A 26,060-nucleotide genomic window follows, 5' to 3' on the forward strand; every position below is an offset into this window, starting at 1 on the left:
CACTGAGGCAGACATACGAGAATAGGTGTGGATCATGGACAGCAGGATGGCCTGTCCCCTTGCCTGGCATTGACAGCCCACACCCCCATGGGGCCTCTACATTACCAGAGCATTTATCCCACTTTGCCTCATCAACCCGTGGACCCCCACACCACAAGCTGCCCCCCTCACCCCCACCACGGGAGCCCGGGCGCTGCTGTGACTCACGCCTTGAGGGATGAAGGGCGATTTAGCTTTGTTTCAATGTTGCACCTTATTCTTTAACATAATGCTCCATTTCTCATCCTCCTGTCACTGCCCTCTGGGGACCCTTGGTGCCACTAATATCTCTGAGAGTTCACACTAAATAAGTCAGCATCGATTTCTCCCTCTGTCCCTAACCTTTTTGCTTGCTGGTGCCCTGAACCAGCACAGAGCCCCCCTGGCGGTCCCACACCCCTCAGCAGATACGTGCTCAAAGCTTGCCATCCTCCACCAAGGGGGCCTTCAAGTCCTCCTGTGTGAAAGGTCCTGACTTAAACCTGCCTTGTCTTAGCAGAAAATCAGGAGACTCCCCCTTCCTATCAGGAAAGCAAAACTTCCTGAACTTTCTCAATATATTCAGACTCACACATAGAGTTTGAATGCATTTTCGCTTTGGAAGAAGGATAGCAAAATCAATACTGAAACAGAACAAGAATGAATCGATTCAGAAAATCTATAATGGATGTGCATTCCACGAATCTATTCTTAGACTACGGTTTCTGTCATTTGCCACGCACACACTAGAAGAGAAAGGTCTAACATTTAGATCAGTGGTCCTCACTGAGGTTGATTCCCCCCACCCAGGGGGCATGTGGCAACATCTGAAAACTTTTTTGGATAACACAATTGGGGGGGGTGCTGGTTGCTACTAGCTTCTATCAGACAGAGGCCAGGGATGCTGCTCAACATCCTACAACACACAGGACAGCCCCCACTGCAAAGAATGATCTTGTCTCAAGTGTTTATTGTGCTACTGTTGAGACATCTTAGTTTAGATAGCCAAAGGTCATGATTCCAAGTGGATCCTTCTATTACTTTAATTGTACTTGAAAAAACACTCAATTCAACCATAATAAGGAATCCTGCTCCCCAGCCTCCCTAGCACACAAGGAGTTACAGCTTCAGTTCTTCATGGGAGAAAGTCAGGGATGGGCTGGACAGAACAGTGGTCAGAAGGTCTTTCTCTGACTTGACCTGATGAGGTGGGAGCTTAGAACAATGGGAAGAGCATGAGTCAAGGAGTTCTGAGCTTTGTGTTGAAATCCTGCCTCTTTCTCTACATACTTTGGTGACCCCTTGTCTTTAGTCAAGTGAAGGGGGCACAATAATTTCCAAGGGCACCTTTAAGTCTAAAAGATTCTTTCTTATGCTCTGAACTATCTCACCTGCGAAGACTGGTTAAGCGCGTCTGTCTCAGGAATTTAGGGATAAGTAAGGGGCCAATGAATGCATATCTGGGAACCTAAAATTCCAAGGCACATGCAATAGCCTTCCTCCCCTTCCTGTGTACGACTTTACTAGTCGGCAACTGGGAAAACACACATGCTTTCACAACAAATTCGTACAGGATGAAAGTGAATCAGAGTCCCTAGGGGCTTAAGTCTCCTCCGGGGCCACATGAAAAGGAACTTTCATCAGTTTCTAATGAGGTTCGCTATCTGTGCTTGGATGGAGCTGGATGTTGGCGCAAAAATAAGACGTGAAGGATGCTTACCTGGAGTTCTAGCAATTTCAGTAAAAACCACACAGATCAGCCTTCCAATGATACTATGGCATCAAAGAGCAAGTTACAAAGGGGAGCGTGCAGCCCGCCCACACTGGAGGCAGACGAGATCTAACGCTTTTTAGTTTAACATTAATGTTGCAGTATGGTAATGAAAACTTGTAAACGAACCTCTCCTGGAAAATGAATCTTCACTCCCAAACGGCAACCAGGAAAAACTCTAAATAAATAATGTGCGCTTGATAGCAGAGGTCCGTGCACACGGATCCTATTACCATTCTTGGCTTGTACTCCGGAGGCTTCATACATTTTTAAGAGCTCATGGATACTGTGATCCCCCACTCCCCGGTGGACTTTGAAAACTACACTGAAGTATAAAGTGGGGCTTAGAGTTTGTTGCTGTTCATGATTCTTCTGAAATAAAGTAGTTCTGAAGAAAAGCAGGATTGGAAAATGTCCCCCAGCATTTAGGCAAACCCAGAACTCATTAGCAGGATTTTGGAGCACTCAGTGAGGAAGGGTCTGTGAGGTTCAAAGACAGCTCCAGCTCCCACGTGAGACCCACAGGGACCCACACACTGGGGACCACCGAGGAGGAGCTCCCATTGGGGGCTTGTATCTGCTCAGCCATGAAGCTGGCAGACCCATCTCAACAACCCTGTGCATCTTGAGTCATCCCACAGAAGGACTGAGCTAAACTGGAAATGAGAGGATTCCAGGCAGAGGAAATATTTGTTTGTGGGGTTTAGGAGGCCAGAGAGTTGGAGCCCAGAGAGGGGAGGTCATGACTGGTGAGGAAGACGGGGCTGACCTCTCACAGCCTCCTAGGTCTTTATCCTGAGAGCCATGGGAAGCCACACAAGCGATATCAACACGAGGGGGTTGACTATGTAACTAGAATTTATGGCTTGTTGCTTCTCCACTTTGGGTATAGGATGCATTAGAACTTGGTGCCAGTTGTATCCACACAGAACCACACTGACAGACTATGCTCTTGCTGTCTTCTTCTTAGTTTTTCTATATTCCCAGGACCCTCAGCTTGGACCTGGCTCATCATGACATCTCACTGGGCTGTGTGTAGTCTGTGTGCGTGAGTGTGGTTGTGGGCGTGGGAGGGGGTGGTGCCTGCCTTCCTAAGCTGGATTTCACCTTGTTTCTTGGATCTCCTCATTTATCTGTCTTGTGTCTTCAGTACCTGCTGTCTATGACACTACATGCTGTTCTGATAAACTAAGGAGACTGTGGGAAGTGTTGATTTAATACATTGACATTTTCGTGTCTTAGGATAATACCTCATGCAGTATCTTTTTACAGAGAAGCTGTTCAATAAATATGGGTTGAATAAATGGGTGCAATATATTTGTGTCCTGACAGACCCTTTTTGGAAACGCAGTGAAATTTCAGTCACTGTGGAGAGCCTTTTTGCTTGTCATGTGCAGCACTGGAATCTAGAAGCTTCCTTCTGGTCACTCAGTAGGACACAGGTGGCCCTCTTGCCTCTCCATCGCAGGTCTATCAGGCACAGCCCTCCTCCTCAACTTCTACCTCCCGTGGGCTCCCCAACAACTAGACCTGAACCCAAATAAGCCTATCAAGCCAAACAGTGAGCTGTCTAAGGGGCTCAGAAGTCAGAGCAAAAGCAATTTGAACAAGAGAATCCAAGTCCAGGAGGCAGAGGATGCACACAACAGAAGCAGCTACAATAAATCAGTAATAACACTCAGAAAGGGGGCTTGGGCATCTATAACCAGTGGCAAGAGTGGGAGGAGGTGGGTGCAAAAGACAAGCAGACTTAGAGTTCCAAGCTTGGGAACCTTCAGAACAAGTCCTACCATCACTTTATGTGTCCAAGGGACACCAGACTAAAATTACAAGAGAGTCTTTAAGAAGACAAAAATGCAAATGTACATCAGAGAGATTTGGGTTTTCTAGCAGGGAGCCAGAATGAGCACTTCTGAATATTTAGATCTACCCAGAACAAGCCTGAATAGCAATGTACGGAGGTGTTGATAAAGGCCCCAGGGTCCTTCTAACTTGAAATTCTATGGGACTGTCTGAAAGTTTGTAAGTTTGGCAGCTCAGAGGAAACTCCTGCTGTGGGTAGTGAATGCCAAGGTCATTCCTGTCTCCTGCCTTTATCTTTGCTCTTCCCTCTGCCTGGATCACTGTCCCCTGAGGATCTCTGCTGGACTTCCTCTGCCTCATCCATCATTTAGATTTCAACTCAGGTCTCATTGTCTCCAAGAGGCCTTCCTTCCCTGACCATCCTCTCCATAAAACGCCCCTGCCAGACTATCTCCTTCTCCTACTTACTTCTCTTCCCAGCACTGCTCATGATCTGAAACTATGTGATTTGTTTACTTGATTAGTGTCTGTCTGCCCCCAGGGATGTGAGCTCCTTCAAGGTGGGGTCTTTGTGGATATTCTCTACTGCTGTATCCCCAGCTCCTAAAGCAGGGCCAGTTATTGAGTAGGCACTCAAAAAACACACACTGAAGGAAGAAATGGAAGCAGAGAGGCTGGGAGGGAAGGAGCAGGCCCATCTCTGGAAGGGTGAAGGCCAGAGCAACACCAACAGTGTGCATGTGTGCATGTGCAGGTGCATGCCTGTGTGTGTATGCATGCATGTGTGTGTGTACAGGTGCATTCCTGTGTGTCTGCATGTATTTGCATGTGTGTGCATGCCTGTGCACACACACGTGCATGTGTAGGCATCAAAGATACTTGTACTTGAAAGGAGACCCTTTCCCTAGTTCTTGGAATAACATTCATGACAGAAATTTCTAAATTAAATTTGAATGATGTGAAAAAGAGGAGGAATGCAAACCCAAGGCACGGGGCCCCAGCATCCCAACCCAAAGGAGAAAGGGCAGGAGGGAACCCCTCCCTGAGAGGAATGAAGTGTGACGCCCTGGGTCATGAGGCGGGAGTCTGCGCCAGTTGACCACCCAGGAGCAGAGCTCAAGTTCTCAGATGATGCAGGAAGAGCGAGGCTGGAGAGGAGGTTATTTGGCAGAGAAGATTTCTGGCGTCTAATTTTGATTTAAGAGCCAACATGAGAGCCATGTAGCCTTCGGAGGGGAAAACAGCACCTAAATGACACAGAGACCAAGAGGGCCAGCCTTAGTGGAGGAGGGCACGATTTGAGCAGAGGTGGGCTTGTCCTTCAGATAAGGGCCCTGCCTCTCACTCTCCAAGCTTTTTGGTTAAATACACACCCAGGAGAGCATGAAGAATGGGAGGAATGGATCAAAAAATGAAAACTCGAAAACTGCTTCGTATAACTGGTTATTCAGAGAACCAACAAGTTGGCGGCAGGCAGTGGTCATTTCCAGCTGGAAAACCACAACGGTGTTCATCACGACACAGGCTGATGTGTGTTCATTTAAGGCTGCGGCCCCAGAGGGTAAGGGCAGAGATCTGAAGGGGCCAACGCTTCCCCTGCTGCTAGTGGGGTCAGCTGCATGACGCTGCACATTTGAAGCTTTAAATAGATTTAAGTAGCTTCATGCAGTAGCATCTCTTGATTACATCGGATAAACATCATGAATAAAGAAGCAGTAATCCAAGAATGTCAGAAACTGGCTCAAGATGCTACCCGAAACCAAGAACAGGTATTATAACCAAAGTACTGACGCTACCCTGACTGAGAGGAAGAGAAGCTGTTGAACTTTCCAGCTATTTCTCAGAGGAACAGAGAGTTTTGTTTGTTTTTGTTTTAAAAGATAGAAATAGCCATCCCTTATGGAACATAATAAAACAATTACACACTGGGCATTTTATTTGAAATATACAAGTCCCACAATGCAGAAAATTCAAAATTCAGGTATTATTAAAAATCGAAAGCTAGACTCTGATGTTTGCCTCTTGTATGAGCCTTCCACATTTCTTGGGGATCTCCTCCTTATCTGTAGAAGAGATTTTCTTTTGACTTGTTTAGAGCAAGAATAGGAAATAAATCACTTTGTTTAAAGTTAAGCTGGAAGATGGAGTGGACTTAAATGTCCTCTTGTGTTTTACTAATAATTTCTAATAATTGCAATATTTTAACCAATTGGCTAGTCTTGTCATTATCACAACCATGATGTAGTCGTTCATTCAATAACATTTATTAAGCACCTACAATATGTGAGACAGTGTTAGGAGTATATATTCAATATCATTAAGTCATTTAAATGTATTTCTTGAACGCTCACTGTTCTGCCAGATATCTGCTAGACACTAGGAGAGAAATACGAAGGCAACAGACATGTTTCCTATGTTTCTGCAGCCATGATCTGGCCAAGTTCATTCAACTTGATCCAGGTTTGTAGAGAGTTGAAAAGCTTGGGATTATAAATGAAAAAAAAAAAAAAAAAAGATCATCAAAAAAGAAGAGGAACTGATGGCGAGGAGAAAGCTACTCAGAGGTTTGAAAGACTCCCCAGAGACACACACTGACTGATACCATCTAGAACCATGAGGGAACACAGGTACACAGCGCAGGGAACTGCTAATTCTGACACAGTCTCTAGTCAGCAGGAGAAGAAACTGCAACCTCGGGTTCTGTGCCCAATGTTGAATTTAGTTGCATTGTAAAGGAGCAACAGAAAGGCTTCCAGAAGGATGAAACATTTTCCTAAAAGCATATCAGACGTTCAATAATAACACAGTCATCCAGAGTGGACAAAACAAAGTTTGTGGACTTTAGAACTCCCATTAATTTAAAAACGTCTTCATATCTAAAGTTATACAATCATTTCATTCTCAATAGCACATTGAAACAACAGCAACTTAGTTACGATATTTCAACTGCTCTGATGGATCCAGGCAACAATGTCATGAAAAAAGTTTTAACTTTTTTTCAATATTAATCCAACAGTATGAACAAGAAGCCATCAAAAAGACACAAATCTTTAATTAGTTCAAAGTCTGCCCAAATAGGACCATCATTTAATCCAGAAGCTCCTTCTACGCTAGGGGGATTGTGGTTGTGGATGTTAGATGGAAGCATGAAGTACTTCCCTGGGTGATACATAAATGAGGTGGATGCTCCCCAGGATGTCAGTGGCCACTTCAGGAAAATGAACAAAAGAGGGAAGGAAGACCGCAGCCAACAGGACATCTGGAGACTGCCATTGGAGTCACCGTGGGAATTCTAACGACAGCATCACAAGGCAACAACAGAAACAATGAATGTCGATGACACGTTCTCTGCTAACCTCTGCTTTACCTCCATACGTCTTACACAAACCCCATGTGTTGGCACCAGAGTTACGCCCATTTTACAGATGGGGCAACTAAAGCCAATCAACGCTAAACAATACGCCCACAGGTTCATTTTCTCCTCTCCTATCTTCCTCATCCACAAAAAGTCACAGCATTTATCTTACATTTTCCTGCATTTGCCTTGCAAATAGATGCCAACAACAAAAAATACTTGAAATAAAAACACCCACAAATAACCGTTTGTCTTCTCCCGGAGGACGTAGACAGAGTGAAAATAAATGAAGCCATCATTCTTTATTGTATGCTGGCATGAATCTTGACTCAGTCTGGAAGATTAGTTGCTGGATAGGCACTTCTTATTTTATATATTTTTATGCATTTATAAGGCTCATTTCAGCTGGGCCTTATGCCATAAAACCCAAGGGAATTGCAATAATTTTAAAATGAAGATAAGTGTCTGAAATAGAACTAGCATAGTGGTTCAGAAAATGGGAAAAAGAGAAATAAAACTGGATCCCGTAAGAACAGATAAGCCAGTCCGTGAAGGAAAGTCTACAGGCAGCTATTTGAGGATGAAAAAGGAAAAGCGGTTTTTCAGATGAGAACTACAACTAGCTGCCGTGATTTGAATTCAGTCTAAAAATGCGTTTTATTTGTCCGCTACAACGATTTGCAAATATCAGAGCCAACACTTAAAAAAACTGTGACTCTCCATACAGTCAAGATTTCTGGCTTTTCTTGAGGAACTCCCTCATACTAGGCCCCCATTTCCACTTGGGACCCATTGGCAGGAGCTTGTTAGAGCCTTTTCCCTCTAGACAGTTGGTGAATTCTTAAGTTGCCCATGCCCGCATCACTCCGTTTTACCCCACACCCTGGCCTCTTCACTCACTTACATGATCTGCCAGGCCCTGCAGAGTTGACAGCACCCACACACGAACCCAGACCATTCTCACATGTTCAGGCAAAGACCAACCTACCAGCTGACCTAGCAATAGCCAGTTAGTCTCACTTTGGGTAACTCAGTGAAGTCAAGTTCCAAGCATTGGCTCATTGGTGAGATCCCTCTCCTTTTGAAAGCCCTCAGCATAGCAGTTTTAAAATATAAGCCCTATAATTTTGATACTCCTCTCATCAAGTGGTGGTGGGGGGGGGGGGGGGCGGGGTTTCCTTCTCTTGAATCTGAGCTCCTTGGACTCTGCCACTGCTTGAACAATAGATATGGCAGAAGTGATATGTAATTTTCTAGACCCAACCTTAAGAAACTGGCAATTTCCACTGTCTGTCTCTTGGGACACTGGCTCTTAGAATGGAGCCACCATGACATGAGGAAGCCCAAGTCACCTTGTGAAGAAACCTCTATAGGGAGGACACGGCCAGCACCAACTCACCAGGTGAGCGAACATTTTCGAAGAGAGTCCTCCAGCCTTAACTGAGCCCCTCCAGCTGACATTGCTGGAACAGAGATGAGCTTTCCCCACCAAGCCTTGACTAGATTTCGGATTCATAAACAAAAGACATGATTGCTGTTGTTTTAAGGCAATAAACTTTGGAGTGGCTCATTATGCAGCAATCAATATACAGAACAGCCAGTCTAAACACCAAGAAGGGCTTTCATCGTAGACGAGTGTGAACGAGGAAGACGAGCTTTCCTCGACAACGGTCCACATGGGTCCTCTCTCACCTGGCCGATGTGCCTTTGGAACCGCCATGTTCATCACGCGTCCTCCATCCTGAGGTTTGGGGGGAGATGCAGTGAATCTGCAGATCCCCGATTCTGAAGGGGTGCTGGAGGTCAGACTGTCTGTGTACTCATTTGTCCCTGCCGTCAACTGTTCAGATGATGTGTCCGATATGAAGCACTCTGTGATGGTGAACTTGGCGTGCCTCAATTGTTCTTCCATCTTGGCATGCTCATAGGCCCTGGCCAGTTCTTCGTAAGTGGAGGAGGCACTTTCTGTGGAGACCATGCTGCTTCGCGCTCGATCTACGCCGTGTGAAAGAGAAAACAAGACAGGTGAATTATCACCGTGAGTTTGCACTGACTGGATGGCCCTCTCTGGCTGGTGGCTATTTCTCCCAGATCACTGGACAGCCCACAGGAGTCCTGGGTCTTTGCCGGAGGACTGCCTTTGTTGCTGCCTTTGTTGCTGTGAGGTCAGCTTCACAAACCTCAGCAAAGTGGGCTCAGGGAACTTTGTTTCAACTGAATCACTGTAGTTAGATGCCCCCAGCCTGGGACATTTCCACTAATCAGTAATGCATCCCCTTTAAAAAATTCTGCTTTTAGTGAAAATAATTGGGAATGCAGTATAAATGTGCTGCGGTGTTTCCCCCTTCCCTGCTCTGACTTGCAAATCGATCTGTACTGTAGACTCTGTAATTGGCATGAATGATTGGAGCTCTGCAGTTCAGCTCCTCTGGCCTCAGAAGCTGTGATGATGGTTCGAAATGAAGACGTGACTTTGCAAGGAAATTGGCCAAGGGGCAGAAGTGTTCCCAATGCCTAGACTCATCCTTTGTGTGTACCTCCCTTTACCGGGACTTGAAAACCCCCAGGACAAAAAAAGGTGCACCTTGGTCCAAGGAATCTGCATTTTAAGCCCACTAAAAAGTTCTGAAGTCACCTCTGTGCAAAGCTGAGATTCTTCTAAGAGAAATAACAGCCATAAAAATAAATGTACAGGGTGACACTCCACCTTTGGAACACTATTTTTAAGTGTATCTTCCAGAACAAAAGAAAATGAGTATTAAAATTTCCTACAGCTATTAGGTTTAGATATAATTTCTTTTCAAAATTTAAGATGGGGGGGGTGGGCAACCCGGTGCTATTCTTAGGCTCTGTCTCTCTCAGAAGTGAAAGCTTGCTGGCTGATGCCATAGGCTAGATGACTTACTTTATAATCAGCCCCTGTTTAATTGTCAGATGGATCAGCCGAGGTTCCCCGTAGAGGGTGCCACGACCTTGTCATGCGTCTTAATCCTGGAGATGCTAGTGGGTCAGACGCCCTCAGAGTATGATCAGGAATTATTGCAATCATGTGGGTGAAGATTTAAAAATGTCTATGTTTCTCTCGGTGGGGGTAGGAATAAAAGGAGACAGCAGCATGAGTCTGCAATTCAGGATATGTGCAAAATAGATGCCTTTGGCTCTTTTGCAGAATTCCTTGGGCCCTGGATGTCATCAATGCTTACCGCAGTATTGGTACCTGTTAGAAAAGCAGCCTAACAGTTTGAAAGTGACCTTGAAAGAGAATGAGTCGGGGCCCATGAAGCCCAGGGTGTGGGCTACACTCATCCTGGGGGTGGAGGAGGAGGTGTGCAGGCCCCTACCTGTGTCTTGTGAGGGGCTGACGCTGTAACTGTCACTCTCCTTGTCCATTGACCCCGCAGCCCTGGGCGTTGGCAGCCTCCAGTCTGTGGTGAGGGTGTGTGCTGAAATGGTGGGGTGGGGTCTGTTGAGGGTCCATTGGCTGGCGTACCGGTTTCTCGCTGTGGGCCCAGCCTTTGCATTCCTCCTGGTGGTGGGATCTGTGAAGAGCCAAGAATAACGTCTGTCTCTGTCTCTAGGAGTATGGTGAGTCATGATCAAGACGCTGAGTGCAGCTCTCCCAACCCAGCCCTATGACCCACCCTGCAGGGATCATGCCTCCAGGAAGCCCTCCCTGATTGCCCCGTCCAGAGTACTCATTTCCTTTCTCTTATGGCCTGAGACATTCATGCGATACTTAAGCATTTCAAAAAGTCCTGTGGGGGAAAGGACTTGAGATTTGGACTCAGGAGTTATGGGTTAGAGTGTTGCTCTTGGCCCTTAATAGTTTCATGACCTGATGGATATCGTTTAAACTTTCTGAAAATCATCATCCTCTGTAAAAGGAGGAACCTTGGCCAAATACACTCTATCGTGGTTTCCTTTCTACAGTTCTCCTACCTTGAGGTGAGGATATGGGTTGAATCCTGTCCCCACAAAAGATATATCCGTGTTCCAACCCCCAGGCCCTCCGAACGTGATCTTATTCGGAAATAGGGTCATTGCAGATGTACTTAGTTAAGATGAAGCCAGACTGGAGTAAGGTGGGCCCTTATTCTAGCATGACTTGTGTCATTATAAGAAAAGGAGACAAGCACGGGGGGCAGAAGGCCACGGGACGATGGAGGCAGGGCTGAAGCACGGTAGCTACAAGCCAAGGCATGTCAAGATTGTCAGCAACCACCGGAAGTTAGGAAGAGGTGAGGAAGGACCCTCCCCAAAGGGTTTCAGAGGGAGCATAGCCCTGTTGACACCTTGATTTTGGACTTCTAGCCTCCAGAACTGTGAAACAATGAATTTCTGTTCTTTGAAGCCACCCAGTTGGTGGCATGCCGCTACAGCTGTGCTAGGAAACTAACCCATGTCTCCTGTTTTATTGTCTTTATTTACTCATGGCCTTGAGCATGACTATTTTATGCATCAACTAAATTGCAAGTTCCTAGAGCAGAGGGACGATAGCTTTTTCTTGTAACTCTGTCTTAGATGTTCGCATATGGTAGCATATCTCGTCAATGGATTTGTCTGAACTTTGACAAAGACTTGGATTACCCAACGTGGAGAGCAAAGGTTTCCTGAGTGTCTGGATCTGTGAATTCTTTGCTTCTCAAAGAGGGATTTTATGCAGTTCTATTTCAAAATGGTCTGGCCACTACCAAACCCAGCAGTCTCTCTCCACTGCTCAGCACTAATGGAGCAGCTTCAGAAAAACAAAACCAAGAGGGCCAACCTGTGCCATTATTACACTGACTTATTTATGTTTTCTCATGAACCCTCCAGAGTAGGGTCGAGGCTGTGCATCTTTGCATCCACCCATACAGCCTGCTATAATCCCCGGTACACACTGTTCCCTGGATTGATACATACAGCCCAGTGTCACTTTATGGATGAGGCAAAGGAAGCTCAGCGAGGAGAAGGGACACAGCTGTTAAGTGATGAAAATGGAGCCTCTGCCTTTCAGTTCAGAGATTGTCCATCACTGGACCACACGTGTCCTCAACCTGGACATCTCAGTGTTCTAGTATGGTGTCTGCATGACACTGGCTCATTCATAATTCCACATTAAGTCATGGGAGGCAGACACTTGAAAGTGGTGAAATGACTTTCTTTTCAAATGGAGGATTCTCCTCTTTGCAGTTTCTGGTTACTGGACTTTGAACCTAATCCATCATTCTACAATGCCAGAGAGAAGCATTAAGACGGCAGCCAAATCAACATATTTTAAGATTTCTTGGGTCATCAAAATGCTCCATCTTGGTGCATCTTCTCCGGGGCATTGATTTTAAGACACATTTCATCCCTTACTTGCAAAATTTCACGGAAGACTTTATTGGAAGATTTTTTTTTGCCTTGATTAGAATGTAAATGAGTTACGCTGGAGCAACAAGCTCTCTGGACAGCAAGGTATGAATGATAATTGTGTGTCTCCACTGAAATGCTGGGTGAGAGGTCCTCAAAGGATAGACAAACATTCTCATGGGTAGGAGGCTAAATGTCTTCCAGGCACTATTGACTTGATAAGTGGAGCTCAAATAAATGGAGCTTGTTATTTAAATGCTAATGAATCTTTTCCAGAAAATTACCCAGTCCCTTACATAAATTTTGAGGGTTCTCATTTTTATTCTTCTTTAAGTTTCTTGCAACTACAGCTGTGGATCAGTCTATTCCTGGCATGGATGCTTGTAGGGGGATGGGGTCAGTTGGATGGTCCTACTTAGAGGGCACAATTTCCTCAACTCCCCTCAAACCGTCACCCGCATTTCCTCCTGTCGAGCTCACCCACCACTGGTGAGGCAGAGCCCTCTACGCCCATAGCCCCTTCTCTCGCTGCGATCACCCTATTTGGAAAGCTCCATGGTCAAGGTGCACACGTCAGCCTCTACTCAAAGTCAGAACTCCTTTTAACTTAATTTTGTTCATTATCCCTTTTTTCTAGATGAGGACAGTTTTAGCCGTGGCCTGATAATGTTGGAAATATAGGTCATGATATCACTTTCCTTGAACCACAGCCTGCAATTCTTTTCTGCTCTAAGCAAGCATCCTAGCGGCGAAATTGTCTCAGTAGGTAGAATACTGGGGTAGTTGACACCTTTTTTTAATAACCAGGTTTTTGGAGCTGTTTTGTACCTGAACTGAACTCTTCTGTAGGATTGCTCCTGCGATAGAAACGAAAACAAAAATTTTACCTGGATTCCACCCCGTAGCTTCCTTGGTAGATCTTACTAGCTAATCTACCAACCAAATACACGTTGAGATTTACTGCCCCTGCATGGAAAGTATTTAATCTGGTTCCTCAACATGCTAATATAAATAAAACTTAGTGATAAGGCATTGTGCTTTCTAAACAGTCAATGAATTAGGGAGTAAGTGATATAAATAACTCTTGGCCTTTCAACTCTGGGTCTGAACCTGAATTAAGCTTCTGCCCATTGAATCAAATTATTTTAATTATCTTGAATTTGAGATAAGAGAGGATTTTGTGGATAATAGGGTTATAAAACATGTCATGTGTTTTGTGATCGTGGTATTAATCTGCTTTCATTCCCTGCTATCGGTTTTCATATCTTGCAGATGCTGAGGCCTCAGCTTTAGATGATGAATTTACCAGTTGTCTCATAGGGAGGATGAAACTGGTGGGCCTGAATGTTCCTATTATTTAATGAACAAATATTTACCAAGGGCTCATACAGTGGACACTCCTCACCCACATCAGACATTTTCTCCCAGTATTATGTCTAATACCATCTTGAGTGATACAGTGTGCAGTTTTTTCAAAGTCTCAACAAAAATGATTCAGTCCCAGGTGTAAGCTCTTCTTATTTAATATAAACATGAGTCTATTCAGCCTCTAGATTTCCCTTAGGAAGCATCAGCTCAACTTAATGGCAACATGGAGGTTGAGAGTGGGGGCTGCAGAGTTCAGTTGCCTGAGTTTGATGCAGTTTCATTACTCACTGGCTGTGCCCATTTCCCTGGTCTCTGAGACTGGGTTGACAGCATCACCCACCTTTAGAGCCATTGTGAGACTGTGTGAGATTAACGGGCTAGTGAGCTACAGAACATGGGAGGACTCAACAGATCTCAGGCTCCAGCCAGTGATTCCCGAGTGACAAACACTTGGCAAGGGATGGAGCACCTCCTGTTTATTGCGAAGACGGCATCCAGAGATCTGATGGACCAGGAAGGCTAGAAACTCAACTTAGAACAGAAAAGGTTTGGTAGAAAAATACCCATTAAAATCCACAAAACTGGATTCTGGAGAGTGCCTGTGATGCAGAAAGGAGCTGAATGGTAGAGCTGGTGAGGCAGGAAGCTCTGTCCTATTCATTTCCCAGAGTATGCCTACATATATCAGGGCTGCTTGGTTAATGCTCTTTGCATGAATGAATGAATGACAAATGGATGGATCACTTCCAGTAAATATGCCAAGAAAAACCCAAAACAGGTCAAGCCTAATATTTATCACTTGAATGCCCTTGTATCCTTGCATACTTTGTAAGTAAAAAAAATTGATTTAGGTTCTCCTAGGTAATGATCTCATCGGTAAGTCTCTGCAAAGTGTGCTGGGGGGAGACTGTGTACGTATTAAAATGGTGAGGGCACAGTACATACAGCCAGCTGATTAGATTTCTCAGGAAATGGAGAACAAAGAGAGGGAAAAAGCGATTGACAAAGTCCTGTTTAAAATACTAAACATCCTTCCTTTCCCATCTCCTTTACTCTGATTTCAGAACTCGACAGTCGATAGCTATTTAAATATATATACTGAATGGCTATATATACCCTGTGGCTGGAACTGGGGATAGTGACATGAATAGAGTTCCCACTTGCAAGTGTATCCTAACCCACAGGAGAGATGGGGAGTAAAGAGAGCTGGAGACATAGCCAACGCATTTGTTTTCACAGGCTGAAAGAGATAAATAGCAACTCGTTGCAATTTCTCCCATCCTCATAATAAGAATTTGTTGCAATTCTTTGGGGAACTAATACAATACTTAGGAATGTAACTTCTATGATGCAGTCATTCTAGTGTGCAAAGGACATATTTTATATGTTCTTCAAACTGAAGACTTCCTACAATGAGAGCATAGTCCTGAGATAATTAGAACAATAATGTCTTGTGGTTGAGGAAATAGACTTTAAATGAATGTTTGCAAATATGCCACGCCACAGTGAGAAGAATCTGCTCCAGGGGACTGAGATGACATCGGGGTGGCAAGTTGTGGGGTACAAGAAGCAAGCAGGGGGCTGGGCTTCAGAAAGCTCGCGGCTTCAGATTCCTGCAGTAATCCACTGGGGGCCTGTCACTCACTGTTTTTACTTCCAAATTAAAAATGAAATGCTCTAAGTCCCTCACAATGTGGTTTTGGGGAAATACTTAATGAAAAATGATCCCAAAGATCTTTTACTATAGAGAATGTTCTGCAGATGCTAAATGAATAACTATTTTTTTTTTTTTGGAACTAGAGGCTGATGCATGAATTTGAGTAGATCTGTCTAATATTTGTAAACATTATTTAACGAAGTTTAGCCCAAATGAGAGAAGCATTATTCTACAAGCTGTAGTTGGTTCAATGGGATGTGATCATCAGGCAGAAACCCCTGGGAGAACATCCCAGCGCTCTCAGAACGAAATGCAAACACATGACACTGGCCTAGGAGGCCCTACAAATCAGGGCGGCTGTTTCTCTGGCTCATCCTTTGCCACCTTCCCTGTCACTCCCTGCATTCCAGTCCTGATTCTGTCTGCAACATGCCCTAGGAGCTTTTCCCTCCTCTTCCCTCTGCCTGGCAGGTGGCTCCTGCCTGTGACTCAGATCTTGGTTTGTGGCTTCTCCTCACTGGAGGTCTTCCCCAAAGACTCAGATCCGAGGTAGCCCCTTTCACTCTCCCCACACTCCCACTGACTCACCATCAGACGATCGTGTTCTATTTTTTCCTAGTACTTATTGACAAACAAAAAATAACTTAGCTCCTTGTTTAAAACGTCTGACTTCCTCCACTAAGATGAACTGAATGTCTTTTTGCATCTTACAATGGATCCCTATCATCCAGCACTGGGCCGTATGTAAAGTAAAACCTTAACAAATATGTTTGAGCCAGAATGAACGAATTCTTAAAGCTTTCCAAACATGCTTACAATGTTATAGCCATGGGAGACGCAGACATGTCCCTCCCATGTGCCTTCTACCTGCCATGCACCTCTCACTGGCTACAATTTCTACTTGTGACTGAGATGTACGTCTGTTGATATGTTGAATGTCATCAAATCAACTTTTATTCTGGGACTGATCATGCAATTGGAAGTTTCCCAGTGCTTTACTTTCACTGTCTCCTCTCCCGACTTGTCTTGACTATTTATGACTAGACTTTGTGTGTTTCTTTGTTTGTGGAACATTAAAGGGAGGTGGAAATGCGTGTTCTTTTTACCTGGCAGAAAGAATTGATGTGCTGTAGCGTGGTGAGCTTGAGGGAGCCTGCACCGATTTACTAAAAGGGCAGGGATACGAAGAACACTTCTTCCTGGCTTCTATGTGACACGTGTCTAACATTTGGGGAAGTGTTTCTCAGTGAGGGATCCAGACAACCAGCATGAGAATCATCCAGGATGTCTGTTACAATACAGATTCCTGGGCCCTGCCCTAGACAAAGTGGATCAGAATCTCTGGGGTAGACCCTGGAGTGAGTATTTTAAACAAGCACGGTTGATTCTGACGCACACCAAAGGTTGGGAACGCCAGCGGGGGCAACTGTCTCCGTTCTCCGTCTCTTTCCTGCTAATGCCTCTGTTAACTTCCATGCTGAGTGGGACAAAGGAATATTGAAGTCAAGGATCCATCGATCTAAGTCCCCTGGGGTCTATAATCTTTCCCTGATTTAACAGCAATACGTGGCTCAGAAACCCATCATGGCAGTATCCTGATGTGGCCAGAAGCAGGACCAGCCAGAACACAACACAACAGGAAAGCCAATAGCTGGAGAGAATCTCAAGGACCTTGAGACAGTTTTTAAGAGCAAGGCCCTCGTCCATACACACCCCTTCACAAAGCTAATTCTCACTCATGCCCCATTCACGTCTTCAGAATGTGCTAATGCCATCAAAGAAGGAAGAGGGTGAGGTTAGACAGAAGGGAGAAATAAAAGACTTCTTTAGCATATTCTTGAAAACAATTTCTCAAATGAATTTCAATAACTGTTAAAACTGTTTTCTTGCATATTACAATGTAAATAATAGGAAAACTGTTTTTAACAGATTTATTTAGGAACCAACAAGTTTGCTTCATGAAGTTCAGTGCATTTCACAAATGCCTTAGAAGTCAGAAATTATGAAGAATAGCCTTTAATAGTATAATGTTTATTTTTCCCATTACAACACTCTACCCTAAGAATGTAAATTTTTGCAAAGAGAGTGATTAGGGATTTAAGAGTTGCACATCAAAGCATCCAAAAAGACAATAATCGGGACATCAATTTCTCAGGCTTTAAAGAGATTTAGGAACAATTTCAATTAGGAAGGAACAAGACTATCTAATTAATAAGCTCTAGATACTTATTCAGAGATTTAATTTCATTGCAGTAATTAATTTCCATATATCATGGCTGCAAATATTATTAACTAAACCAAACATAATACCCAGATTAACCAGAATTATAATTTTTCTCAAACAGTGTGTTCAGGAGAAAAGCATAAGCTCTGAGGACAGACAGATCTACAGCTAAATTGTGGTTTCACTACGTGTTATGCGGAGAACTTTGGGCTGTTTACCTAACTGCTTTCACACTCTGTTTTCTCATCTGTAGAATAGGCGCTGTAACATCTGCATTATAAGTAGGCACTTTGCAGGGTTCTTGCACAGATAACAGACACAATATCATCTTTCTATCCCAATCCTGGCATAGAGTAGATACATGCTAATATTAATTAACTTCCCTTTTTCCTATGTTGTGTAAATTAAAAAAATTAACTTGACCGGAAATTTCTAGTGCTTTTGTAGTAAACCAATACCAAGAGTTATTGGCTTCAACTGACACAATTTTAATAACAGCTGAAATCAAACAAGAGAAACTCAATGTCCCAATTACAGATGTTATCACACCTGTTTGTTTCTTAGGCATAGGGCTGAAAAGCCCCACATTTCCCTTTCATCAGGACAGAGCATTAAGGCGTTCTCTGCACCGAGAACATCCATACAGTTTAAGTGATGTTTGACCACTCACTCGTTCCCGGCCGAGCGTCCGAAACGTCCACTAAGGGTCCGGTGGCCTGCGACACTGATTGGTAGTGGACCGTGTGTGTGACCGTCAGGGACTTCTGTTTAGCTGCCTCTCCAAAGTCAGCATCCGTCAACAGAACCGTCGAGCGATCATCTACAGCACAGCGAGGACACAGAAAGCCAAACACATTTATAGCCCCCTTTAAATGACTCTCTGGCCTTTTTTCTCATAGGTACTTGAGTTATTATTAATAGCAACAATAATAATAACCTCATCAATAGCAGCAAAAACAACTAAAAATTCAAGCACTGCATTAGAATTACTCTAGAATGCCAAAAAGAGAAAATTATCCTTAGGGGTTGACTCCGGGGCCTGAGTTAAAGGGAGGGATCGAAGAGAAAAGTCGCTCGTCTCCCTTGGGGCTTGGTTTCTTCTCATTAAGCAAACATTGATTTGGGGAGGCCTGTTACAGCCGTCCGTTTAATAGAGTTTTGGATATATGTGTTTGTTAAAAGCTCATCTGAGACATGGCCAGCCACGTCATCACCACCCAGCGATGGGGCTGCCATTGGAAACAAGCTCTGTTTGCAGAACTGGAAAAACTCCACTGCAGTTGTCTACACTGGGGTTGACCCTCAGACTGGACTTGGCAAATGTTTGGGGTCAGGGGGTGGGGAGGAGAGAAGGGTCAGTCTTCAGAGCATAGTAATTCTTCTATTTTAGAGTTTTGGAGGTATGTTCTTTTTCTTCCCACCTTTTCTGAGCTCTAATTACTCTAGAACATCCTTTAATTGACTGCTCAAAATGACTCACTTGTCAGATTTCCAAAGTCCTATTAGCGTAGGCACTTAAAGGTTAGAGAAGCAGGAACCTGGCCTCCGATGAATTAGGAGCATTTTAGTGCTTGGAGAAGGAGCGGTTGGTTGAGCTGTGTGTCATTATTTCGTTGTCTCAAGATTTTCATTACTTTGTTGTGATACTTTTCACATTTTCTTAAGAGCTTTTTTACTCCAAGGGAAACTTCCGTTAAGATATGGATTTTTCATAAATTTTCAAGCATTGCAGCCCAGGACGATGTTCACATGAGCTTATCAGTCAGCCAGGACCACGCTACAGCGTGCCTTGACACGGAACGGTAATGTGAAAGTCATAAACAACACAGCGAGACTTCTGTGCCCAAAAAAGGCTCTGAACAGAACGAACCTTACAAAATCCAATTCCTCAGGCTCTGGCAGGAAAGGAAAGCTTCTTGAAGTCAGAATAAAATTTCTTGGCAGAGAAATAGAGGAAACACTGCCAAGATGTCTGCTGGCATCCCAGGGTGTGGTGCAGCACAGGTTGACACTGTAGCAGAAGCCAGGGCTCATCTTGGGGGGCCGGCACCCCAGCCTGCACTTGACCCTCAAATACAGCTGTCTTTCTACAGAGACAGGTTCTTACAACTGGACCTGGCCTCAGAGGCCTGACATCTACATTGGTGTTTCATTAATAATACTGGTGTGTTGCAGTTTCTAACATGTGGCCCCGCTAAGAGCAAACCAGATATCCACAGGGCTAGGTTACAAAGTTTTAATGGGGAATTTCAGGTGTCTGTCAGTTTGTGAGGTTAACCATTCATTCTGGCTAGAAATTAATGGCCCTCTCATATTGGATTCTCATAGTCAGAGCCCAGAGCATTTTACAGCATCACATTTTTACTTCCCCAATAATTAGAAAATGCCATCGACCAACTGTCAGGCATCACCAGCAGGTCAATGACTCTTGGTGATAGATGATCCTGTAAGGAATGTGATGCATCTCTGGCTAAGGGTCATTATTACTTACAGAAATGATGAGCACACCTTCCTCTGGTTTGAGGCCAGCAATGACTAGCCATTGAAAAGCGATGCACCACTCCCAGGATCCACCTGGCTATCTATTTTAACAGCCATAAGCAAAGCTATTGACAAGTCCAGCGAGAAAAATTTAGCAAATATCTGAACCAAAAGGCCAAAGGAATTACATTTTGATTTTTGAACTGATGTTTCCAAGGAGATTTTAGTTTTAATATCCAATCTATTGAGTTCAATAAGAGAGATTCCAGATAGCCTGAAAAGAAAAGATAACCAAAAACGAAAGAGTGCCTTGTCCTGATGCAAGCAGGCTAATAAAACCCTGTGTATTTTAGGATGGGTAGAGCACCCTCACACAACATGGGTGGGGTTTAATGGAAGCTGGTTGGTCCAGGGCCACACTGGACTCGACAGGCCTTCTGTAAGTGCTGCTATGCCTGGAGCAACCTTGAATCCAGCAAGGGCAGCCCAGGCCTTAGAAGTCAGGAGCCATTAAGTCAAGCTGTCTTTGCTGTTTTGTTAGAACATAATAAAAGCAGGGCAGGGGCAAGGGGCAGTGGAGATGTTCTGCCAGTCTGGCCATTTATCACTGCCTTCCGGGCAGGAGGGAGCTAGGGTACATGCCAGGAGTTGGGTAGTTTTAGCCAAATCACAGAAAAGGATTACCATGGGACCCAGTGCTAGCAAACACCTTCCAGAACAAACACAGAGCGAAGGTGGAAAAGACGCAGCCGCGGCAGCCTCCCTCAGAGTCTGTTTCCATGGGTACTGGAATTCTCAGTGGTACTTCTAAAGTGAGGCATTCTGGGAAGTAGCCTTTAATACGGAAGCAGGTGGCGACAGCCAGTCACCTGAGGAGAAGCAGGTGGCCGAGCAGGGGCCCTTCCTGGCTCTGCTCCTCACTGTCTGTGAGACCTGCAAGTGACGGACCCTCTTGGCGGCCCAGTTACAAAGAAGTGCCCTTTTCCTATGTTGTTTGGGAGGGCTGAATTAAAGATTTCACATAGGGAGCTTACAAAAGTACGTGACATTTAGAGAGCTCTCAATAAATGTTAGCTATTCTTCTGATCATTATTGCATGAGAATATAAAGCCTCCGATTCTGGAATAAATAGAACTATCCAGGAATATGGTGTGGGACAGTGGGCTTCCAGTGGAAAGAGCCCAGAAGGAGTCGAGACACCAGGCTTCTGGGTGAACAAGCCACAGAAGCCCTCCCTCCAGGTGTCTGTTTGGTAGTTGTGAAATAAGGGAGCTGGGTGTTTCCCAATGCACTGGGGAGGAAACCATTCCAGGCTGTTTATGGGGTGCTGGAGGATGGTGCAAAGACACGTGTTTGTGCAGTGTTAAGTAGAGTTCAAATGTTTTCTTTCATGACGGGCTTATTGGAGTTGACAAGGAGAGGATAAAGTCAATTTCCAAGATGCGGCTTTGGCGTGGGGCCCTTCTAGGTTTATTTGATTCCAGGTGTTCATTCTTTGGAGCAGCACCAATAAACTCTCCAAGAAAGACCCAACATGGGTCAGATTTGGGGAACTCCTGTCTCAGGTGACCTGTCAGATATATATAAGTTCATTTTCCCCTATATGTGCTGGCACTTATTATTTTCCTCAATAACAATTCTCTATCTTCTAACTTCTTGCTCAGGTAGCATCCAAGACGTTCCAATATCTACTGGGGTTTGGGCTGAGAGGGCAGAGCTGCAGCAGCCACATTGTGTAAAGCGGCAAACAGGCACCTTACCGATGGTCTCCATTGTGTCTCTCTCTTCAATCAGAAGCTGGGCCCTGGGTATGTCAATGTGCATTCTCAGGGTTTGTTGTTGCTTGCTCAAGGTATCTGAAGTCCGGGTATTCTTACTGGAATAAAATAAGGGGGGATGCATTAACAAACACAGTCCAGTGTTACGTTATGCCAACATAGGCTTGCACATCAACTTGGTTTATTATCTAATTATGTGAATGCTTGTGTGTGGGGGGAAAAGGCCATGACTGGAGATTTTTTCCTTCATTCAAATGATATTTATTAATATTAAATTTCAGCAGTCAATTGTGAGGTTCAGAAATACAAATTGTCAATAGAGATTGGTTCAATATCAATAGAACCTTCGGAATTTCTCATTTCCTGAGTAAAAGCTAAGTGAAACAAAAAATCAATTTTTAAACCAAGAACAGTTTCATTTGTCAGATATAAGCTATCCCAATGATGGAAAGGGAGGAAGCGTGTGCACCGGCTGGTCACTGGATGGGGCTTTTACTAATGGATTTGTATCTATATCTGGTGTCATTTTATTTTTGTTCTAGTAACAAATCATAAACCTTGTTAGCTTTCCTGACAATAGTTTAGTTTTCCTAACCGACATTACATCTTAGAATAGAAAAATAAAACAATTACAATAAGAATTTTATTTCAAAATTTGTGTACCAGAAAATGATCTTAGAGTGAGCTGTCTTCTAAAAGTAAATGAAAATAAGTAGTAAAACTGTATGGTATAATCAAATTCAGTTATAGCCTGTAGTAAAAAAAATCTGCAGGTTGCACAAAAATACAAAAAAATCGATAAAGGCTGTAATTAGTAACCCATATCAGAAGAATGGTTGTTTGGTCTTTACAGAATTAGAAGAATTGAGTCGATTAAAATAATGGTTACTGAAACACCCTCTAAGAAGCAGCAGTCCGTCAGGTAATTCAATCAATGTGATAATTTACAGCATTCATAAATCCAGCTCAATCATCAAAATCTGTTTTGAGGAAGATTTCTGGAGCCCGAGTTCACTCAATGAGTTACCCCTCTGCTAGTTACTTTTCACAGAGAACAAGAAATGGGGCGTCCACACTACAGCTCAAATGCTTTTCGCTCTAACATCCCCTAGGAGTCCCAGATCCTTCCTTGTCAATGGGGACTTGCCCATTCTTGAACCTTGTGGCTGAAGAAACGTTAATAATCTGAAGGTCGAGTTTGCTCAAGAACCCTGTAGACATTTTCATGCTCATGTCTGAGTTAATATTCTGAATATTTTATAATGGTCCTTCCTTCACTGAGTGTAACCAAAACAACTCATGAAAACAACACCTTCAGAAAGGTGTTCCCACTCGGGACTTGATCTTGAACGAGATTTCTTGCTCCACAGATGAGTAACTGGGTTAGGCAGCTAGATCATAGTAATTACACAAAGCCCAAAGTCAAATGTTTTGGCCTGAATTTTTCTGACGGTCTATATACTCTTTTCAATTACTAGTAAGTTCTCACTTTATTTGTGTTTAAGAAAAAAAGCAAAGATTCAAATACTTGAATGAGGAGCGTTTTGGTTACTTAGGGGGCTGCAGCCATGTTATGCTTAGACAAGTCTATTTCTCCAAAAACATATGGGGAACTACTCCTCTGTGAATATCTGAAAGATCTGTTTAGAAACTTCACTGGGGACCTGAGCTTGTCCTTGCACCAAAAATAGCAGTGTGAGCTAGTTCCTTCTGCTCATGATGAATAGTTATGAGGCAGCCAGCGGCTGCTCTATTAAACGGCAATGACCCCAAGTGCAGGCTATCCGAACAACGAGGGGTCCGCTGGCAGATTGACACAGGAAGCCAGTGAAATAACTGGTGTGTGCCACTGCAATTGGCACAAAGACTGAGAATATGATTAAACTTGGTGACCGAGGACAATCAGAGCTGGAGGTTAACTCCTCCTCCTGGAAAGACTGTAGGCTGCCAGGCGCTGCAGCTGAAAGGCAAGATCATGGGCCAATGAACCTTGAGATTCACGGGCTCATTGTTTCTCCCTCCCTTTGCATTTGCTGTTCCCTTTGCTTAGAACACACTCCCACTGCCCCCCTGATACCCATGTGGCTGGCTGCCTTGCTTCCATCTTTTCAATGGAGCTGGATTGGCCCTGCTGTGGGAACTCCTCACGCATCTTCTCTTCATTCTCTAATTTTGTCTCCTTACCACTTCATACTCTCTAGCATATATTTAACTGATTTATCTTTTTACTATCTGTCTCTCCCACTGGAATATAGGCTCTACAAGGGTTATTTTCATCTGTTTTGTTCCCTGTGTATCCCTGGAACTTAGGGCAGTATGTGGCCAAAGTAGGTGCCCAATAAATACTTGTTGAAGATTGTTGACTAAATCGTGTCGTTTGGAGGTACAGTGTGAGCTCAGTGACCTGTCCTGGAGACTTCGCTTTGGGGACATAATGTTCTTCTCATTCTAAAAGGGTTATTAGGTCCCAACTAAACTGTTTCTTTAACTTAATCTTTGCTGCTATATTTTATAATTTATTGTTATATGAAGGCTGACTCTCCAAAATTATAACAATCGGTCAGCAGAACAGCAGCAAACCTTAAAAAAAAAAAAGCTATTTAATGGAACCTCATTTGTGACCTGGAAAAAGATTCTGAAGGCTTTCACTGTGGAAACAAAATTGCATCTTTTATATGATATGGGATTATGCTAAATGTATTAGTTATTATTGAAATATAATCTTCCACCATCCATTTGCCATCTGCCTGTCTGATTAAAATGACAGGGAGCTGACGCTGGCTCACAGTGTATGGTATGTCTGGGCTTAGTCAGTGAATTACTCGCAGTTGCCACAACTCTTCAAAGTCTCAATATTTCCTTAAATGTGTGGAAAAGAACTGATGAAGATGCCTGCACATCACACCCTCCCCCAATGTGATAGGGAGCATTCTCTAAGTATAAAATAACGATAGGGCTCTCCGGATCATTTATCGTTATAACAGTTGGGTGGGTGTTTTGGTTTTTGGTTTTCTTTTTCACTATGTGTATAAAAATGAGAACATCAAAAAAGCTAACCTAATTTAAACTTTTAATTTGAATCCTTCTCTGACTATAACTAGCTCTTGCTAACACTGGTCCTTGGACATTAACCACATGTCGGTTAGTGCCTTAGAGCAGGCCAGTCCTTCTTAGAAGGCTGGGATTTTAAAAAAAATTGCTTCTGCCTAATCATATAAAAAGAAAATCCCTTCGATGTGGGCATGGTGGGCGAACCTCTCTTCTCTCTCTTCTTTGGGGTGATTTGCTTGGGTGAAGTGGATGAGTGTCCAGAAGCACGAGGCCCAGTGATGGGAGATGGTATCACGTGGGAGACGCCCTGGGGGGCTCCAGGTTGTCTGTGTTTGCCCTACAGTTGCAATAGCCTGTCTGGCCCTGGGACAGCTAATCCCGCTGAAATACACAGGAAACCCGCTGAAATTCCACTTCTTTGTAGAACGTGGTTGGAAAATTCATGCTACCTTCGCCAAGATCACAGAATAGTAAAGCTAGGAACAGTGTCAAATTGCTGTTTTTAGATGAGGAAAGTAGGACACAGACAGGGGAAATGACTTGCCCAAGATCATCAAACCAGCTGGTGGCAGCGCTAGGCTTGTGGTTCTGTGTTCGCACTGCACCAGCCTGCTAAGTCCTCAACTTCCCAAGAAAGCAGCAGCGAAGATCAGGGACAGCAATCCCATAGCCTTCTCTGCACCAATGGATGTGACTTGCCTAGACTTCCTGGGCCACATTTGAAATCCAGTTGGCCCCAAACTCACCAGGTAGGTCACCAGGTCTTTTGTTGCTGGGCCCATTAACCTGCCAAACTCAGATTGAACTGACCCTTCATGATTAAAAGCATTGCTTTTACTTCTAAATTAATCCCACAAAAAAACCCACCTATCTGAGGAACTTGGAAATTCTCTTCCTTTTCAATCGCTTTCACCCTTTGGAAGAAAACCACCTCAACTATCTTAAGTGGGAGTAATTACTAGTTTTAATCTTCCTAATTTCATGTTGGAAACTGTCAATTGCAAACAGCATTAAGTCCTGCCCTCATCAACAGGTGGTCTTTCAACCAGAGTAATTGCCCTATTAATGAGGAAGATGCTTTCTAATGTCTTGCTTGGGGCTAATGAGAAGGGAGAGGGATGCAGTCTAGGACACCAGATACCAAATTGTCCTAACTAAACAAACATCGAACATGTCAGAAAACAGACTGTTGTGTCACGGGCTTTGGGCAGAGGCATGAT

General features: G+C 44.0%; 1 protein-coding gene across 5 annotated transcripts in view; it reads right to left on the reverse strand.

The window, feature by feature from the left end:
* The window catches only part of DSCAM (DS cell adhesion molecule), a 695,956-nt gene that overhangs the window by 8,714 nt on the left and 661,182 nt on the right, over positions 1 to 26,060 (reverse strand). For all 5 annotated transcript variants that reach the window (XR_011534071.1, XM_008538164.2, XM_070598081.1 and 2 more), the window contains 4 exons: positions 21,772 to 21,887; positions 18,201 to 18,350; positions 10,289 to 10,486; positions 8,640 to 8,942 (listed from right to left, as the gene is read on the reverse strand). Coding sequence is in view for 4 of the 5 variants with exons in the window: in XM_008538164.2 (XP_008536386.1) it covers positions 8,640 to 8,942; positions 10,289 to 10,486; positions 18,201 to 18,350; positions 21,772 to 21,887 (767 nt within the window). In the remaining variant the exon portion in view is untranslated. The remainder of the gene's footprint in view (positions 1 to 8,639; positions 8,943 to 10,288; positions 10,487 to 18,200; positions 18,351 to 21,771; positions 21,888 to 26,060) is intronic.

Source organism: Equus przewalskii, chromosome 27 (assembly GCF_037783145.1).
Source record: "Equus przewalskii isolate Varuska chromosome 27, EquPr2, whole genome shotgun sequence".
Lineage (NCBI taxonomy): Eukaryota > Metazoa > Chordata > Mammalia > Perissodactyla > Equidae > Equus > Equus przewalskii.